Source organism: Aphis gossypii, chromosome X, assembly GCF_020184175.1.
Source record: "Aphis gossypii isolate Hap1 chromosome X, ASM2018417v2, whole genome shotgun sequence".
NCBI lineage: Eukaryota > Metazoa > Arthropoda > Insecta > Hemiptera > Aphididae > Aphis > Aphis gossypii.
In genome coordinates, this window is record NC_065533.1 from 49,042,686 (window position 1) to 49,065,003 (window position 22,318).

General features: G+C 27.7%; 2 protein-coding genes across 3 annotated transcripts in view; one reads left to right on the forward strand and one right to left on the reverse strand.

The window, feature by feature from the left end:
• The window catches only part of LOC114124433 (integrator complex subunit 3 homolog), an 81,909-nt gene that overhangs the window by 495 nt on the left and 59,096 nt on the right, over window positions 1-22,318 (forward strand). For both annotated transcript variants that reach the window (XM_050205571.1, XM_050205570.1), the window contains exon 2: window positions 3,629-3,973. In XM_050205571.1, coding sequence (XP_050061528.1) covers window positions 3,962-3,973 — 12 coding nt within the window. In that variant the 5' untranslated portion in view covers window positions 3,629-3,961. The remainder of the gene's footprint in view (window positions 1-3,628; window positions 3,974-22,318) is intronic.
• On the reverse strand, window positions 12,477-16,619 carry LOC126551652 (uncharacterized protein DDB_G0289917-like). The gene is made up of 2 exons (XM_050205572.1): window positions 16,298-16,619; window positions 12,477-16,199 (listed from the first exon to the last, which is right to left on the reverse strand). Exon 2 carries the CDS (start codon window positions 15,639-15,641, stop codon window positions 14,334-14,336), a length of 1,308 nt encoding a protein of 435 aa, XP_050061529.1. The 5' UTR covers window positions 15,642-16,199; window positions 16,298-16,619; the 3' UTR covers window positions 12,477-14,333.

Sequence of the window (22,318 nt, forward strand, 5' to 3'; positions counted from 1 at the left end):
CCTGCGAGTATACGTCGTATACCGTGACAAACGATGTACGATACGATACGATACGATAATAATAATAATATAATATGGTATATAACGATTGTGCGTCTGCAGAATAATATGATTATGCACGACGACGTGCGCTATTATATTCGATTATTATTACGTATTATTATATACGAGTATGTACGCGGTATTTGTAATCGTAACGATGATGGTTTGGTAGGCGTGTGTATATAATGTATATGCCGAAATTAGGTACGGTCTGTGACAAATATTATTAGATTAACATAGTATTATTTAGAATTAAGTTTATTATTATAAGTACGACCGAAAGGACGGGTCCTCGTCGGGCGTAGGCAATTCGCATCATCCTATAACAAGAAATTAACATAATATTATATAATAATATGTATGGGTACCCACCGAGGATGGTTACGTCGGGCGTGTTATACGACGGTGGTTTACAGAATATATGATTTGAAACAAAATACAAACTATATTGTTGTATAGTACACTATATATATTATACTAAATAACTAATTATTAGATACCTATATATTATGTATAGGTACCTAACTTGTAATAATAAATTAGATTCGTAAAATCAAATAAATTATTTTGATTTTCAAACTGTGTAGTGGTGGCAACCTAAAAGTTCTATATTATCTATGACCGCAACAACAATATTTTACCAAACACGATAAAAAATAGAATTTTATACTTCATAAATAAAGTAAACATAAACTTTTGAATTTTACTCGAAACAGCAGTTATGGTTACAAATTTTATTTTTGTGTTTTTTGATAGACAAATGACGATAAACAGCGATTGTTGTAGATCGTGTAAAGAATGCTACCGGTCCTATTTTTTTAAAGAAATTTTCCACCTAGAGCACCTTCAATTACCCTCTTAAGTACCTCCTTAAATACGTTCCCGATCTAAAAGTCGCTACAATGCCAATATAGATATTTTATATATAAGCTATATTAGCCGAGTTTAAACACTTTTTGTAGGGTTTATAGTATTTAAATTTGATATCGGTATCGCAGTATCAGAATCAGTACCAGTATGTGACGGACGACGGGTCGAATTGCACTTATTTATGTCGAGCTGCACTCGAGACAGAAAAAAGGTAATGTTCATATTGCACTCGAGTTCAAAAATGGTTATGTTCGATTTTTACTCAGTTTAAAAAAGGTAATGTTTGAATTGCACTCGTTCCGATCACTACATAAAACATATTTAATTGTTGACGATTATTGACGGTCGAGAGAATAATAGTTCGTATTTTTTAATAGCTAAACTGGTAACGTTTAGTGACTACTCACATTATGTAGGTACCTAGGTATATCATAATTATAACATATATCTAAAATTTAAAAATAAAAAAATAAAAACATACAAATATGTTTATTTTTCAAAACTAATAAAAAAATCATATGAAAGAATTCTTTAAAATAAAAAAAAAAAAAAAACATTAATAAAGAGATATAAAACTGAAATATTACCTAATATGTACCCAATTAAAATGTATAAACAATAACATGAAATATTATGTACTCATATTAACGTTTGTTTCTAAATTATTTATTTACGTTGTGTAATAACGTTATTGCAGTAGGTAATACTAAATCGTTCGACCTATACACACTTACTGCTGGATTTAGTATTTTGAAAGCCCTTAGCCTATCCTTAAACCCTTAATAATGGCTATTATTTTTCAGTTCCACGTACCTAATAATTATATACTAAAATGTATTGAAAAAATATTTTGATCAAAAGTATGGTTCATTTTATTAAAATAATTAACACAAAAAATATATAATACAAGTATAATACATTAAAAATAGTTAATTAATACACTTTTAAACTTCGTTGCTGCAAATTGAACTACTTGAGAAAAATTTAATGATTTAAGTATGTCACTTTCAGTACTTAAAAGAGTATGGCATCACAATACTATCATAGCATGAAATCATCGAAGTTCGAAATTTATTTTTTATGAATTTCATTTTTAAAATTGATTATTGTACAAGTTCTTAACTATCGAATATAAATTTTTATTCTTATTTTTGTTTAAGTTATGGTTTTAATTTGTAGTGCATATTCCTATTTATATTAGCTTTGTGTTATATTTGAATAATTATATATATAAACCACTTTATATGGACTCTCTCATTTTGTAGTATTCCGGCGCCTCTTGGGACCTCCTCCTCTTTCAAAAAAAAAAAAAAAAAATCGGCCCTACTTATACATGCTGTTGTCAACTAACATTAATATTTACAAGTTCTAAAAAAATGCGCGAATTGAGTGTAAGACGATAACATTATACCTTTTTATTGACCGAGTGCAGTTTAAATATTATCTTTTCAAGTGTTTTGCAACTTTAGTGCAGTTCGAACGTTTTAGTTTAGTAAGCATATATATAGGATACACACACACCCCCGAACTTATAAAATACACTATACTTACATTAGTAACACGACCGATCGTTTCTGGTTAGCCAATTCCAAATGACCCGCCTTAAAAGAATTGAATTATTTATGTCGTGTGAACAAATTTCTAAGTTTTCAATTATTGTTACATTATATCGTGTACAGTGTATCAATACTCACATACAAACGTATAATACAGTATACATGCGTACCAGAAAGCTGCAGTAAAACCGATACACACCGGAATACCGTAATACCAATAACTAGGGACACATTGTGCTATCGATGTAACACAATAATAATTTCGTATAATAATTTCAATACGATCATATACCCGGTATGCGTTGGCCGTTGGCATTTATACTATTATATAATATAATACGTGTATTAAACGTATAAATATTATAATAAAATACGAATGCTTACAGTAATATTATCATTATGCAAAACATATATTAAATTAAAATTAAAATAATATTATTACAGAATACAGTAAATATAATAATACGTCGGTTTTTATTTTATATAAATAATCATAATAAACACATTTACGTAATAATTAATACCGATCGTGATGTGTGTGTGTGTACTATATACGCATAACCAATTTTTTTGTACTATATACTTTGTAATTTTTTTCCGATAGAACCACCCTATATAGTGGACATTTCATAATTCCCCGCGGACGTCCACTGTAAAGGGGCTTCGCTGTAATGTATATATATATACAAATTTATTAAACGTGTAGGTAAACACTATACAATATACAAATATCCACACGGTCATATCGTCGTCGGGTACCTACCTATACACACACGAATCGACGTGAAAATTTGATGAAAATCGAAACCTTTAAAAAAGCTCACGTACGGCCTGCGATTATATTATCATATATAATACGACACAAATATTTAACTTTTTTTTTTTTTTGTTAATCGCCCGAGCCCGATCCCGGCGGCGGCGGGGCGGTGTCCCGATATAATATTGTAGACTTACCGCGAATGCCTAACCCCGCGCGAATTTTCACCAATAACATCGTAACGCTCCGCGCCGCGACGGTGTTGTTATTACGACGATGACGACGACGACGACGACGAGGACGATTGTTTTGGTTATCGTCACCGCGCTGATTTATAAATATATTATTATTATTATTATTATTATTATTATAACGAACGACATCGTGACGGTCTCGTTTGCAGACGGTGCACCACTCGCGACGCCCTACGACGCGCACGCACACGTCACAAGCGGCGGTGCAGGTCCGCGGACGGGTGTGAGAGACGGTGACGGCGGTGAAAACGACTCCACCACCGCCACCACCACCGCCATCACCACTATCGTCGTGACGACGACGACCGGCACCGCTACCGCACACCACCGCCGTCGTGACCACCGTCAACGCGGCGACCGTCATCGGAGGTGGTGCGATGTGATGGGTACCGCCGCCGTCGACCGCGACCTCGGACAAACGTCACGCCGCCGAGTGGCCGGGGCCCTGATATAACCGCGTGGCTCGAGGATACTATGGAGTGATGGCGAGGGAAGTGAGTACATAATATTATACGTATATTTACAATATATATATACTACGGTTCCGGTGCAAAAACGTCGCGTCACAATACGCGTTGTATTATTATTATATTATCGCCGCCCGTCGTATTGTTATTATTAAAATATAATATTATGTCATGCGCGTTTGGCGGTCGCAGCAGCCGACGAGGTGCGGTGTACATAAGTCCGCTTCCGCGACGTCGCTCTCATCGCTATAGAACGTCGTAGTTATCAAGCCGCGACGATCGTAATATTATACGCGACGCGCGTATATATATATATATGTATGGGTCGCTGTCGGGCCCCGTCGTACCTATTATACGTACATATTGTGTTTATAGGGCCGTTGTGTCGCGCTGTCGGGTAATAATATAGTATTTCGCCGCTGTCGCTCGTTCCCACGACACAATACCCGAGTACGCAGTTGTTGTTGTAATACCGTTTACATATTATTATTATTATTATAATATAGGTACGCGTCGTGTGGTTTGCATTCGTCGTCTTTTATATATATATATGACGCGTTCGTATTATTATATATTATAATAATAATAATATTGTACCGCGGTTACCGCGTCATTCGAGCGGTTAAGACCCGAACGACGCGGCGCAACTGTCGATGCGAGGTGCCGTTTGTTAAAAGGGACTCGCACACTACTGCAATAACTGCAGCGTGTCCGTTTCGTGTCCGTTCCGATATTATTATAATAATGTTATCTCGATTCACGATAAAATCGTCACCGTTTATTAATACAATGAAACTATTCTATTCAACAAAGTCTCGTAGACGTTATTCGTATTGTAGAGGAATTCGTTCAATAAAAAATTTCACTGAAAGTTTCACTGTAAATCAGTGCTTACGGCCACCGATCCCTCGCGGAAAACGATTTTCACGAAAACTGTCGACGTCCTACCTATATAAGATTGAATACACGTCGAACGGGTGGGGCCCGGTATGGCTGTTGTTTGAGGGTCGACGATTAGGCGATTTCGGATCTCGACGTCGTCGCCGCCGCCGCCTGGAATCTGTGCTTTTACGTCGTAAAAATTTCGAATGCGACTATTATACAATTCACCGTTCGAATTTTATGGCCCGACTCACGTCTTACACCGTTTTGATAACTTTAAAGTCACCTGTTAAACGTGTTTGTTCGATTTGAATCCAACACAAAAATGTCTACACAGACCGTACGGGGGACGCTTTCCGTTTTTAACTTTTAGTTTCATTGCAATCATTATGATTTGATAAAATCCACAAATCAATACTTTCCAATTACAGTTTAAGAGCAAATAGTTGAGATTAAATTTTTTTAAAGTTTTCCGTACGATCTATAGACATTTTCCCGCTGAATTCAAATCTTTTTAAGACTTAAAATCGGCCAGTATCAACTGAATTTAATTTTGTCAAAACTTTAAGTCTTCAACTTTTGAGAGTGCGAGACTAAATAAATAATAAAATAAAAAACGTGAAACTAAAAAAGAAAAAAAGCATTTCATACTCGGACCACTAATAATATGTCCGCGGAACACTACCGGTTTTGAAAACAGTGAACAGCAGTCTAGCTAGAATTTAAAATCACACGATCAACATTTGAAAAAATTCGATTTCGAGGTAATCTTGGTATAGCGTTAGTATATGCAATAAAATTTTTACGATCACATTTTGATATGCCAACCTGCAGAAAAATAGGATTTTATATGACATGACGAGTTTTGAATCGCGCTTAAATTTTTGAACCACGTGCTTAAACGGTTCCGAGTTATTATAATATAAGGTGACGTGATGGTTGATGATTTTTTCTTACCTATATTATATTCTGTATACAAGTAGTGGCGTGGTTGCGACGTAATCGTATCGAATCGTCAAATATTCATTTAAATACGATATAATACGCATAGGTACCTGCAAATACGGTATTACAAAAATATATTTTTTACCCTATAATATCCAAAATGTACGATATATTTTCAAGTGTTCATTCTCTCTTCCCATTTTTCATTTCATTGTAGATAGTATTAGGTACCTAAGTTATTTGTTATCATTTCAAAGTTCGTGAAAAGTTGGGCAATAAATGAAAATAATTATTTTAAATAAAGTTATAAATTAATGTTAAATCTGAAGTAAAAAAATAAAATAAAAATAAATTATAAATTTAACTTGCTAAGCTTAAAATGGGAACAAATATCAAGTAAAAAATGTATCTATTTTTCGATTATTTTGTGGAACACGTAAATATTTTTTACCTATAACTATATATAATATTATTTTAATAAAAAAATAACAGAAATTATACGTAGAATTAGATTATTTTTGTTTAAAACCGCGTATACCGATATTTAATGCACATTAAAAGACCATTAAAACCAACAATTAAAAAAAAAAAAAATTACATTAACTTGATGGATTATTTTTAAGCTAATCAAAAAAAGCCAAGTTATTTTAACAGTTAATGAAAGTAGTTAAGGTAAAAAGTAAAAAATAACTTTACTGTCTACTTAAACTAGTAAACTTATAGTTAATGACCATATTCTTTACGTATTATATACGTAGGTGTATACCTTATAATAATATCTTATAACCTAATCTGTAAAGAAGAGACAGTAATTCAGTATTACCACTATTACCTATTATTTACACGTTTGTTAAAAAAAAAAATTATGTATTTTAAAATCAGTCTTGCAGACTACAGTTACCGCGTAATTCTATAATACTGTAATATTTCAAATATAATTTCCTAAATCATAATAGTAGCTGATAACTCGGAGTAAGATTATATAATATAATGATAAATAAATGCGAGTTTATAAATAATTTTTACTATCAATTATATTAATAATATTGTATAATACACAAAATAAACAAAATCAAAATAATATAGTGCGATTAAATTTTAATTCTCTACCGCCTTAAAGCCGTTTTCCAAAGTTATATTAAAAAGCGCCTCGTATATCAAGATATCGGATTTTATTTCTCACCAAGATAAATAAATGTAATAAAATGTTATAGTATACTTCATTGCCCTCTACAATAGTACCATATACATCGTTCGTGTGTGTAGTGTGTACATTGTGAGTACTATAAATAATATTAAACTACCCAGACGATAAAAAAAAAAAATCATAATTTTGGTATAATAATATTTTAACACTCCACTTTATATATTTATTTTCGAATCTAATTAGAAATAGAATAGCGACGCTGCAATCGCCCCAGATTATATGATTTCCCAAAAGCAGTGATGACGTTCGAACGGTTTATTTTTCCATTTTTAATGGCGGTGAGTATATTTTTTGATTGTGTTGCAGTACGATAAAAAAAAAAAAAAAAAAACGTGTTCAAAATATTTATTATTCATTTGCCGATGAAATATTTAGGAGAGGCGCGGTATATTTCTAAAACGTAAGCTGCGCTCTGTATCTAATATATGTATACACACATGACTGTTCTTTTTAAGTATGTAAATATAGATTCAATAAATAACTAATGACTGGCGTGATTAAAGGGCATGCGGTAAATTGATTCCAAAGGATGATATTTGCATTTTAATTAACTGTGCACTTAAACCTCATAATTATATTTCATAAACGTAGGTAAATTACGGTTAACTTACATTTATTAGTTATTTGTATAATGATTATCCGTGCAAAATACAGTATTAGTTGTAATAACAAATAAATAGGTAATGCAGGTAAGTATCTTAACAGTTCAATTTTATTATATTATAGTTTGTATTGCATAATTTGAAATCACTGTTAAAAACATTAAATATTATGTCTTCTTATAATCCCACCGATTATTCCAAAACTGATAATTATTATAGAAATTATTTACAATGATTGAATATTGTTCGACATAGTAATCATTTTTGAACGAATACCTATAATAAGTTCTTAATCGTAATATTGGTATTGTAATGATTTTAACATAATTATAAATAATGAAAGCTGTTAAGTTTATTTTTGATAAATCATAGAGTTTACGAATAATTCATTACTTATTTTGATTGAAAATGAAGTATTATAATTTTATTCATTTAAATTTAAATGTGTATAAAGTAACTGGGTGAATATGTATAGAATTACCTATAACATGATTAATAAATTATTTTTTTGTAATATACTTAAATATTTTAATTAATTTTTATTATTTTATTACACGTATATTATTACTCTTATACATTGAAATCACATTCAAAACTATTTTACAGTTCAATTTACATAAAAACTATTAAATTCTAAAACGTTATTAATTAATAATTTATAGCATGAAATAATTTGAAAATATAAGAAGGCAGTCTATAGCGTGCCACGGAAATTTTCAATTTATATATTTATTTTTTTTTTATTCTTAGTAAATATAATTTAATTAATTAAATGTTAAATTATTGTTTTTAAATATTTTACTTTATGGATTAATTTTAAATAAGTTCTTATTTTTTCATCAAACAACTATAAAATATTTCATTGTCTAGTACTCTTGTCTCTTGAACTTTTATTTGAATCTACTTACAAAATATTTTCATGTCTACATAGCATCAATCTAGGTAATTTGTACATATTTACAATACCAGCACATGTTATAATAGACGTAGATCATACCTGAAGGTTACTGGTATTATTTATGGGTGAAAGGGTTGGGGAAGATTATCTGAAGGGTAATTGTATAAAATTATTTACTGCTAAGTATATTTCTTCTATTGATATCAATCTTTTATTTCCAATTGAATAGTAATGGAGATAATTAAGGCATTAAAACTACTTCTTGCTTAGTTGATTTTTTTTCATATACATGTATATTGTATAATGTACGTAATGGTGTGTTTCAAATAATATAAAATACTTATTGTTTCATAAGCTATTAACGAAAATATGCATTTTCTGAAGTAGAATATCATTTGGAATATTTGGATGTATAAAAATTAACAATTTTGGAATATTATGTTTAGTTAGTATATTAAGTTTATGTTGAGAAGAATAGTATAGCAGTCTCCAATATTTTACAGAGTATAAAAGGTTTATACTACAGAGGGGCTGTGAAGTGGTCCATAATCCTTATAAAATTAAAATACTTATAACTAAGGGCACTAGGGCTGTAATTTCGATGTACTTCACATCAAATTTTTAAATTTTATTTTTTTATTTTAAAAAGTTATTTTGTAACGTTCTATTGAAATTTTTACCTAATCGAATATTATAATATATCAATTGTATCAAATAAATCTGTTTGATGTAAAATCAAGATTGAGCGTGAAGACGGAAAAATAAAAGAGAATAATATTTTTTTTTTTCGATTCAAATTATGAAATTATATAATTCTGCAATTTTTTTTTAAATTTAGTAAAAAAATATATTTTGGTTTAAAACGTATTTAAAATAAAATAAAATAAATATTTTAAGTGCGATATTGTATATTTTTTTCGATTATGAGAACATTTTTTTTTTTCTCCATTACAATTGTTACCTATAGGTAGTATAACTTATATTCCCAACCTTATGAGTAACTCATAAACTATTCGTATAAGATCTGGTTTTTATGTATCGAAGTACTTCGAACAATATTCTACTTTGGAATAAAGAATTAAAAATGTATGTTGTCAATTGTCATCAAACAAGTAAAAGCTTAACATTTTTTTTATTGAGCTAAAATAAACTTTGGTTTCATAGGAAACTAGTTATAAACAGTTTTGATTAAACTAATTGTTTTAGATTTTTAATAAAATGACAAATGTATTGATTTTACAGTGATATATATATACATATATACATTTTTTTATTTGTTATAATTTTTTGGGGCAATAAAATACTATAAAATAAATAAATATAAAGAAAAATAAATGAAGTTATGGAATAATGGGCGTTTTTATCCAATACCAATACTTGATATCAGAAATTTTGATTTTTTTATCGTAATTCAACAAACTAACCGTTGGTAGGTACTTTAAATTTTTGCCAAATGTTTATAATGCCATTTTCTATACGTGATAAAATTTTCAAAAATATTCCGATTCTTTTTGAGTTATTTATAAATACTTTAGATGTTCAAAGTATTTTATAGTTTTATTTTAAAAATGTCAAAATGTATAGCTAGGTCAAAATATTTGAAAAAGTAATACAACTAATACAAGGTTTCTCATAAACAGTTCATCTACTATTTAAAAAATATCGAAAATATGACAAGTTATTTTATGTGTATTTCATGTTACAATATTGAAAAACTCGTTAAAATTCCAACGATTTCAAATTATATTGCAATGTATTTTTTTTTTTGTATTCTTTTTGCATTCTTTAATTTTATATCTAAGATTTGAAAGTTTAGTTCAAGATTCTCTTAATTTTTTTCAACCTTTAACAAAAGATTAATTTTACGAGAAGTTTCATTAATTTTATAGAACCGTTTGAAGTTTATTTTTTACGAAATTGTTTATTCAATCGTATATTGAATTATATCATGTCAAACGAGCTTTTTTTATATATTTTGTTTACTTCATTCAATAAATTAATCAATAACTGTAGATAATTGAAATTTTCTCCAAAATTAGATATTACCGTAAAATGTCTCATTTATAGCTATTTAAATTAGTATGAATAATGTACTAGTTATTTTAAATTAATTTTGATTTAGCTTAATTATAGATATCTTAAATTTGAAGTACAAGTTTCATCATAAATCGCACTTAAAGTAATAAATCGTAAAGTAAAAATATTAAAAACACATGGTACAATTATTTTATAAGCATTGTAATTTAAATTATGACAAAATACATAAAAACCATAAAAATGAGTTGGCAATTTATAAAATATTGAATCTTTATATCTAAAATTTGAGTATCTAATTCAATGTTGTTCATAACTCACAAGTGATTCAATTTTAAATTTGGACGAAATTACATATTATTAAATAATGAATAACGGTGTTAATATTATTTCGTTAAAATTCAAATACATCATTCACGAGGGATTTAAATTTTTTACGTACATTATACATTTTATTATACACAATAATATTTTCAAAATATTTACATTTATTTTAATATATTACATATTTATGTCATAAACCTCTTCACAATGACGGTAAAATAATATTGACTCATAAGTTAGTAAGAATTACCTATATAATATTTGATTTTATTAAAATAATTTAATACTAATGATATAATAAATTCAATGTTTTTTGTAAAAATTAAATCAACCAACTGTAAAATAAATGTGTAAAATAAATAATTTTAATAGAAATATTAAAAAACATATTGTCATTAAATTTATAGTTATATAAGCCGACATACCATCTCCATTCAAAATCATTTTTCGTATACAGAGATATATCATTGAACTTAAAATGAACACTTCAATTCAGTGTCCAAGTCGATACGTACCGTATAACTGTTTTTTCGTTTTTAATTTTATCGTATAATTTGATTTTTTTAAAGTTTATACTCTAACATTGTACTTAAGATGTTTAGAATTTTACATTCTTCGAGCTCCTTTTTATATTTATTGCATTTCATCTGTAGGTTATAATATGGTCTGTTAATCATGTTACTCCGCAGATTTCACATATAAGTGAATCTTCTTTTAATAATTATTAAAATAAAGAAATAATAAAAAGAAAATGTTTAAAAAATGTAACAGTTTTTGAAGTTATTGGTGTACTCAATTAGTGTTTTTTAATAAAAGAAACATCTTAAATAAAATACTATCATTTTTGATGGGAATGATGTAGTTTTATGAAAATAAGTACCACATAAAAAGGATCACAGTGATTAAGTTATGTGAAAGATGTAAAATAAAAAATTACAATATTTCCTGTATGATAATATAAAAACATTGTGTATAGAAAAAACTAACGTAAAATGTAAATAAGAAACGCGATACTCGGAGTGCAATTGATCTCATTGAGGTAATCATACAAATCCACTTATAATAAAAGTAGTGAATACTTTTAGTTAAAAAGAAAACAATTCTTTTCTATCACTCTGAGGTTTTCACACTGGTAGGTCTTCTCCATCACGTTATTAATGTTATGGATTAGGTTACCAAATTGTTGCTACCAAATTTACTTTTTGTATATAAATATTACACATTGTAAATATGTTTTGGAAAATCAATCTACCTTATCATTAAAAGTAAAATAAATGAATTAAATAGCAATATCAAAAAACATATCATGAAATGTACTTACTACTTAGTAATATAAGCTGACAGATCGTCTCCGCTCAGAATCGTTTTACGTAAACAATAATATATCTTTGAATTGCGATCTAATACATTCATTAAAATGATCCTCTCGACACTTATTATGTAGCAGAGAGCAGAGTGGTACCTACTTACTCACCTTTTTCTATACTAGCTTAACAAGTTAAAAAAAAAATACATTTTAAGACTAGAGTTATAAAAATGTGTAATGTTGAATACAAGAAGACAGTGTAACGTGCCACGTACAATCAGTTGAATGATGTCGATTTGGAAAAGGTTTTGTGAAATAATTGAACTCTCGAAATTATTCTAAGTGTTTTTTATTTAAAATTATTCTAAGTCCAATTAATTAATTTAATAAAACTTGTGAAAATATTCTAAGTCCAGGAGACATAAAATATTAAACTGGGTGACGTGAAGGTGCTTGCGCTAACTCTGGTGGATCACGTCTGAATTGTGCCTAATCTGGGCCCCCTTATATATCATACAGGGACTCCCGCGGTACCTTCTGGTCCCTAATGGTCATCTGCACCTGCATCCGCTTCTTCCCACGCTTTGCGTTATCTGAACGATGTTGTGCGTCAATTATGTATCTATAATATTCTACCGGGTGGGTAATTACGCACCTAGTATATTCTACCGGGTGGGTAATTACGCATCCACTTATTTCACCAAATAGCAATCATATAGCCATTATTTCTAGCGGGTAGAAAGCATACGTGTGATGATACCTTTGATTAGTTATCTTTTACCTTTCATTTTAGGTCCCAAATTGTTGGTCTATACTCGATCATTACTTGCTTAACTACTCGCCCTTAGCATAATTATGGGGATGTTTGTTATGCCCCCTAGCGTTGTGGTTATTGTCGGCTACAGAATGTAATTTATATATTTTATATTTAATATAAGTATCAGAGCACGTTGCACCTCCCCACGAAAAAAAAGGTTTATGTCTCAAAGACAGAAATCTTTCAAAGTTCAGTACAAAATAGTTAAATTACAAATTATTACAATATTATAGTGTTTACAATAATCGATTACAAGTCATTGATATAAGACATACATTACAATTCTCTGTATGCTTTTACATTTAAAGTATTTTCGTTATATAATATGAATATATGATGTATATGTTGTATATATAATTTTGATTAAATATGGGTTGATTACATCTACAAATGGTTAAATAGTTTGATTAAATATTTTGATTATAATATAATTAATGATTATATGGTTGGATTAAATATTTTTAAATATGTTGGTTAGTTTTCTTATAATTTATAATTGTGATTACAATAAAATATAGTGTTAGTAAATAGTACAATATAGTGATTATAGTTAATTTGATAATTCCAATAAAATATGTGGTTAGTATAATGTGCTGATTACAATAGTTTCTTATATGGTAAATTAATTAATACAAATAATATTTTTTTTTTTACTTATTATAATATATTAGTAGTACAAAATCTATAAAGTTCCCCACAATTCAAATTTATTTCCATATCCCAATAGTAACTTATTCGTACAGTATGTTTTCTTAAATCTAAGTGTATATATATATTTTAAACTTTTAAATTTTTATCGTTTCTCTTTTTTTTTTTTTTATTTTACGTTTTTTATAGATCACTTTCTTTTATTACATTTAATTCTATACGTTGCTCCTGTATTAATTCTTGTTTCTGTATTAAAATATTTTTATTTTTCATTATCGGATCAGCTATTGGTATGGATATTATCATTTCCGTTCGTGGTTTAAGATATGTAAAACATATTTTATTTTATTTAATTAGCGACGAGTGTCATCATTTATTGTTAATATATTATTCGCAACATCTATTATCGCGTTATTCTGTAACAGGAAGTGGTGACCTAGAATTCCATCTTGCGGTATTGGAAATTCTTTATCGACCACATGAAACTCTGTTTTTATTTTATTATTATTATTTAATATTAATATTATTGTAATTTTGCCTATGGTAGTTACTATTTTATCGTTAATATCTTTTAAATTTATTTTTTCCTTTTTTTTGTTTACTAATGTTTCGCCTGTTAATTTATTTATTTTTATTAAATTGATTTCACTATCGGTGTCTAAAAGAAGATCTATTGTATTTGTTTTAAAATTAGGTGATTGTAATGTAACATGATTTTCACTAATTACTGATACGATTGTGAAACATCGTTGAGTGACAACTCCTCCGTTACGGCCGTTATTTGGTTGATCGAACGGACGCCGTTCCCGTTCGACACTTGACCATTTCTCGTCCGATTTACATTACGTTCATCCCGTTGCTTACTATAACAGCTAACACTACCGTGTCCTATCTTATTGCAATAATTACAAGTTATCGGCTTTACGTTACTGTTATAATAATTATTATTATATTGACTATTATTATTACGATTAAAATTATTATAATTATTCGGATTTTGTATATTCTGACCACGATTATAATTTTGCTTATAACCGAATTTCTGTCCATCTGGATTATTTCCCTGATAGTTATTTGACCAACGATTTCCGTTATTATTTTTATTTCCGTTCTGATTTACTTTAGTTTCGTTATTTTGTAATTCTTTGTTAAAACTAAATTCGATTTCCAACTGCCTAGCCATTTGCATTGCCAGTTCTAAAGTTTCTGGGTTCCTAGCTCGTAATATTGTTTGTAAATCCATTTTTAACCCGTTTATATAAATTGCTAATGCCTGATCCTTTAGAGTTTGCCTTAAAATTCTCGCCTCTTCGGGCGTTTTATTTGCCAATGTTGCATTACATAAATTATAATATAGCTGTTCTACGCGACCCGTATAAGTTAATACATCTTCGTCATTTTTCATACGAACTGAATTTAATCCTATTTGTAATGTTTGTGGTGACAATTGCTGTTCAAAAGCCCCCCTTAATATTTTTTTTATAGTTTCCCAATCACTGGTTTCCCTATACCGACATACTTCTAAAGCCTTGCCAGTAATCCTAGTATTAATAAATTTCACTAATAAAGGTATAGTTTCTTTATCTACGGCCTCACATGCATAATCGCATGCCCGTATGAACGAACAAACGTCTTTTGCATCGGCACAAATTGGTATCATAGCAGTGACCTGCTCAATTGTAGCCTTCACACTAGACATTTTTGTTCTTTGCTTCCTCTTTACTGGTCCTAATTCTGAGTGGACTAAATTTGGTGTACTACGTAACCCTATTAATCTTTGTTCTAATCCGGTATTTGAGTCTTCTCTAACAGTAGTATCTAACAAACTTTTCCCTGTTGTTTTTTCCTTATTAATTCCCTGTGTAGAGTCGCTACCCTCTTTCGTATTTATACTTATGTTTACTAATTTATTTACTTCAATATTTTTATTTAACTCTACCTGAGTTCCGATTTCTTTTGTTATATCTGTTTCCTCTTCCGAACTATTACTATCGTTTTCACTATAACTATTTTCTTCTTTTTCCTTATTCATACGTTTATTTGTGTATTCATTTATTATAACTTAAATTAAATACGCTTTATTTTCTTAAAATAATTTTTTTTTATTATATATTTTTTTCAATTATTAATCAAACATTAATCTCTTTAAAATATTTATCAATATTATTTTATTATAAAATTCTCGTAATATTTTTATTATTCCCCCAATTATTTCTATCTATATAATTTTTTTATATTATTTTTTTCCTAGGATTTTTTTTTTTATCCTCTCTAAAATTCACAATATACGTCAAGTAATTTTTTTTTCACACGATAGGACTTTCTCGCCATTAAAATTCACAATTATCTTTTAATTATAACACGGCTTATTTCTGCCTAATAAAATCTCCGATTATTAAAATCGCTAAATACGGCTCTTCTCGGCCTAAATAAATTCACAATTATTTTTTCACAATACGGCTCTTTTTGGCCCAATAAAATTCACAATTATTTTTCAATATACGGCTCTACTCGGCCCAATAAAATTCACAATTATTTAATTCACAATATATATGGCTCAAATCCGCCCCAAAATAATTCCTTTCATCAACTTTTAATATATGGCACTTTTTCAGCCTAAAATAATTCAATACTTTTATTTATCAATATATGGCTCAAATCCGCCCCAAAATAATTCCTTTCATCAACTTTTTAAAATATGGCACTTTTTCAGCCTAAAATAATTCAATACTTTTATTTATCAATATATGGCTCAAATCCGCCCCAAAATAATTCCTTTCATCAACTTTTTAAAATATGGCACTTTTTCAGCCTAAATAAATTCAATATGTATAAGGACTTATTACTTGCCTTCCCAATAATTCAATAAATAAGGTCTTAACTGCCTTCAATAAAATTCTCAATTAATATTCTTTTTAATTCACAAAATAACTCTTTCTTTTTTTTTTTTTCTTGCGTGTTCCTTGACGTATAATTCACTAATAATTTTTTTTTCTATAATTATTTATTTCCGTATTCTTCACGTATAATTTTCTTTAAATAAAATATTTTCCCCTTAATTATAAATTTTTTAACAATATATTCCTTTTTTTTTTTATTATTTTTTTTTTTTAAAAAAAAATAAATTTATTTATACTATTCTTACGATATTTATCTTAAATAATTTTTTCGCATAAAAAAAATAATTTTCTTGTAAAATATTTAATTTTAATAAAATAATTTAATTTTCGTAATTAAAAAAAATGTTTAAATTAATTAAAATAATTTTTCTTTCCTTTTATATTAAAAATAAAATTTATTATTATTATTTTCTTTTAAAAATTTTATTCTTCTGCTATTATATTTTATAAATAAAATAATAAAATAAAATTTTATTTTAAAACTTAAAGTATTATTTTTTTTTCTGAAAAATTTTCTATGTCAAAATATTTTATTTATATTTAAAAAATAAAATATTTTTATTATTAATTTTTTGATTGATTTTTTTTTTAACTTATTATTTTTTCTGAAAGTTCTTTATGTTACTTTGTTGTATTTCCTTTTGGAAATAATAAAATATATTTTTTTTTTAGATTCTTAATTTATTAATTTTTTGAAAAAATTTTTATGTCTTTTTTTTCTTAAAAAAAAATATTCTTATTTATTTATTTGTTCCTCGAAAAATTATTTATATTTGAAATATTTATATATTTTATAACTAAAATAAAGTTGTATTATTTTATTATTGAATAAAAATTTTATGCGTAAAAATAATCTAAGTGTATTATTAAAATATTAAATTTATTTAATCGTTGCGTTTTTTTTTTTATTATTTTTTATTATTGCTTATTCTAAATTTTTCCCTTTTTAAATTATTTATTTAATTTTATCAAGATATTTTATTTAATGTTTCACGGGGAATATATATATATACACCTTCACAATTAAAAGTAACTTATACGATGGAGTTTTTAATTCCAAAGGAGACGCGAACAGAGTTAGACGCTTAAAATTATTCTACATTAAGAAAAAAAATTATGCTTACACAACGATGGTTTGAGTTGATGCTTCCATTCTTCTTGATTGCTGAGCCGTGGTGTTACTTGTTGATTCTTTCTCTTTCGGAGTCGCTGAAGTTGACGTTCTGCAGTTGTCTTCTTCAACAGTGATTCGTTGCCGAATGTGCCTCCGTGAATTCTTCGAAGTGGATATATTTTAAATTTTTTTCGAAAAATTTTCGAAGTGGAAAAAAAATATTTTTCCCGAAAATTTTCTAAGTTCGAAAAAATTAAAATTGTTCGTCCAAAGAATTCTTATTTGAAAGAATCCTACCGACTGCGCCAAATTTTGTAACGTGCCACGTACAATCAGTTGAATGATGTCGATTTGGAAAAGGTTTTGTGAAATAATTGAACTCTCGAAATTATTCTAAGTGTTTTTTATTTAAAATTATTCTAAGTCCAATTAATTAATTTAATAAAACTTGTGAAAATATTCTAAGTCCAGGAGACATAAAATATTAAACTGGGTGACGTGAAGGTGCTTGCGCTAACTCTGGTGGATCACGTCTGAATTGTGCCTAATCTGGGCCCCCTTATATATCATACAGGGACTCCCGCGGTACCTTCTGGTCCCTAATGGTCATCTGCACCTGCATCCGCTTCTTCCCACGCTTTGCGTTATCTGAACGATGTTGTGCGTCAATTATGTATCTATAATATTCTACCGGGTGGGTAATTACGCACCTAGTATATTCTACCGGGTGGGTAATTACGCATCCACTTATTTCACCAAATAGCAATCATATAGCCATTATTTCTAGCGGGTAGAAAGCATACGTGTGATGATACCTTTGATTAGTTATCTTTTACCTTTCATTTTAGGTCCCAAATTGTTGGTCTATACTCGATCATTACTTGCTTAACTACTCGCCCTTAGCATAATTATGGGGATGTTTGTTATGCCCCCTAGCGTTGTGGTTATTGTCGGCTACAGAATGTAATTTATATATTTTATATTTAATATAAGTATCAGAGCACGTTGCAACAGTATAGTTATATTATATGGGTATTATAGTAGTGAAATTCCAACTGGGATCTGTTTGCTTAGAGGTAGGTTTTAATTTTTTTTTCATTATACTGCTATGTATCCATAATAATTAATTGTGGTGAAAATTGTCATGCAAAATAATAACAATAACGATTTCTAATGCTGTTTGTAGGATGTATTTTAACATATCTGTTAGAATTTGTTATTAAATAGAAAACATAAGATCATTATTGTAGGTCAGGTTCGTATTCAAAATTTTTTCAGTACCTAGGTATGAAAATTATTTGTAAAGATTTATGCAATATCAATTTCAAACACCAAACAAATTAATTTTACGCAAAATCACTTAACTATATGCTACCAATGACTTATTTTATTTTTTTGCTTACCTAAGTTTTTTTTTTAAAGTCTCGAAAGTCAAAATATATAATACATATCACATTAAAAACAGAAGGTTTATACACTAAATGTTTGAAAAATAAAGAATTTAATTTGTTTTATCACCATCTGAAAGCACTGTAACGTCTCTTCTTTTAAGAGAGATAATTTATATTGTTTCTTTTAATAATATTCAACGAAACAAAAAAAATTGAATAAACATTTTAAGTCGATGAAGACAGGGAAAAAATACTGTTTTCCAATAATGAAAACACACAGGCATTCTCAAAATATTTAAAGAATACTTACATTATCAGAAAAAAATATAAACCTTTTGCGACCTACAGGACCCACGATGTCTTAAAGGAAAAAAAACCCACTTTTCACCGGGAATAAATTATGGTCTATAGTGGCACGTAGAGACTGATTTAACGCATACAACAAATATATAGTCAGAACGTTTGGAGTAATAATAATAATAATAATAATAATAATAATAATAATACATTTTCGAACTCATGTTATTTCTAACATATTTTTCCAAACACTACGCGATTTTCGAACAAAGATCTTTTGCTAACGTCGAGGGAATAGCATTTAGAATAAAATATTATGTTTCTGAATACACACCTACTGTAATACCTATATACATTTTAAGATTAATATTCTGGATATTACTTAAACATAAAACTATAAACCTAAGCGTTTTATTCCCAATAGTTAGAAAATATATTAAATATATTATGTAAGTATACTTTTGTCATAATACACACAACACATGTTTATTGTGTTTGAATGAAATACGCATGTTCGCCCTCAAGTATTCGTGTAACAACATATTCAAATTCAAATTTTGGAAGATTATATTTTTAAATTCTTTTCGTGTAACTTAAGGATTATTTTGTAGTAACATCAACTTGAAAAAAATAACTCCCATTTTTTACTGTAATTTTTTTTTATGTGTTTATGTACCTAATTCAAAATTCAAACGAATAATTTTTCAGTTACTCAATTTTTGATATCAAATTAAATAATAGTCTTTAAAAATGGTTTTATAAAAATATGAAATGGATGTAATATCAGACCTAGCATTTATTATACTTGAATTTATTTTTCTCTTCGCATTATTTATGTTCACAAGTCGCACATTCAGTATTGCAAAAGATCTTTAAAAATCCGAAAAAATTGCCTTATTTTTAACTATATTTACAAATTTCAAAAATCATTTGTTGAAAATGAAAAATGATCATGCTTTGAGAACTACAATGCATGGTTATTAAAACGTGTGCAAGAAAGCTTAGAGAGAGAAAAATGTTTATTATACACTTCGTATATGGCTCTTTATCATACATTTGTTTGACGATAATATCAACCATATAATTTTAATGAAAAAAAAAAATACGTACAAAACAGAACTTGCGTCGAGCCTCGTATTGAGTTATCTTGAGCTGTAATTCCGGAAAATCGAACGTGTCAAACCAGCTGTGGATGGTAATCAAAACACAAGGGGTAATATTAAACAGACAGAGTGACGTGTACTAATAACTATTGTGTTTGAATGACATGAATGACATGGACGTACAAGAATACAGCTCTTGATATACACAAGTACGCAATTTTATTATGACCATTTGCACTTTTACGAGTTTCTCTTAAATAATCAAGTGTCATTTAAGCAAATTCGACGCTTTTCATCCATTCATCAGTGAACTCGACCGACATTTCTGTAAATTCACGTATGCGTTATAATTATTATGATTTATTATAAAGAATATGAAATGGTAGATTGATTTTTATATTTCACATCCGTTACGTTTTCACGGGTAGGTAATAATGATAAATTACTATTTATACCAAAACGCAATTATTTAACTGCACAAGAACACACTTTTTAACTGTCGATAGTGATTAAAACTAATCTAGTTTTATTTTATTGATAAACAAATTTTTGCTTAGTGTTTAAGTGCAAAACAAGTTTCTTTGTATATTATTACTAAAACTACTTTAATTCTTTAAAAATAAATATGTACTATTTTCACTTAAAATTTAAATTTTAACAAAGGTATGAAAAAATTTTCAAATTATTTTGTAGTAAAATATAAAATAAATTATAAAATGTTTAATTTTTATAGTTAAAGTATACAAATTTAATAAAGATTCTTCATATTATAATATTATTAGTTTTGAATACAAACAATGTAAATAATATATAAGCACGATGTTTTAAAGTCATTTGAAGTTTGAATTTGGACGATAGTAGTATGCATATTTAAACAAAGAAAAACGATTTTAATTACTTTACTGTTATTTGAAAATTGAACGCAGTTTAAAATATTTTTGATATTATTATTATATTTAATATAATATACAATAAATACTTATACTAATATAATAATTTAAAATTATTAATATAATAAATAGGAAAAATCAAATCCATCTACCGTAATAATACTGATAGTAAAATTAAATAATTACTTTAACAGTAATATCAATAAATTATATCATGAAATATAATATTTAATACTAATAAGTAATAACATACTTTTTTTATCCGATGTCAAATATTCTTTACTAAGAATTCTTTTCTTGGATGTTGTATGGAATTATTTATCATTGAATTCAAATTTAACACGTCATATATTTCAATAAATTACTCAAGGACGAGACATACTCAATTCCTACTGTATAGCAAAGCAGTTACTTACCTACTTTCCCTAATTTCTCTCTTTTTTTCTTTAAATATGATACTTAAAAATTATTTAAATTAATTTTACTATTTATAAAAAATCATAACACTTTAATGACATATTTAGTATCTATACTACTTGTGATGTCTAAATAATTATTGTACGTTATCATATTCGTTGAAATCAAACGCGAACTGCTAAGAAAATTAAAAATCAACATTTTTTTGAAATATTTATTTAATGAGTAGTTTATTATAGATACGAAAATATGGATTAAGTAATATTGACGAGAAAATTTTTCACGTTTTATGTAAAACTTCATAAACCGATAAACCTTGTGTATTCACACGTGCACATCGTTAAACAAATTAATTATTAATATGAGCATATTATGTATTTACAGTAAAACGAGTATTACAATTAAAGCATAATATTGTACGATTACATGCATATCCATCGATTTAAGTGTTTATTTTAATAAAGAGCAATAATTATATCTCAGAAGTAATTAATAATTTATTTTAATTCGTTAAAAATGTAACCCGAATAAAAACTGTCGGTAAACGGTAGAAATTAATAAATACTATATAAATAAATTAGTTTGTATACAGAATGA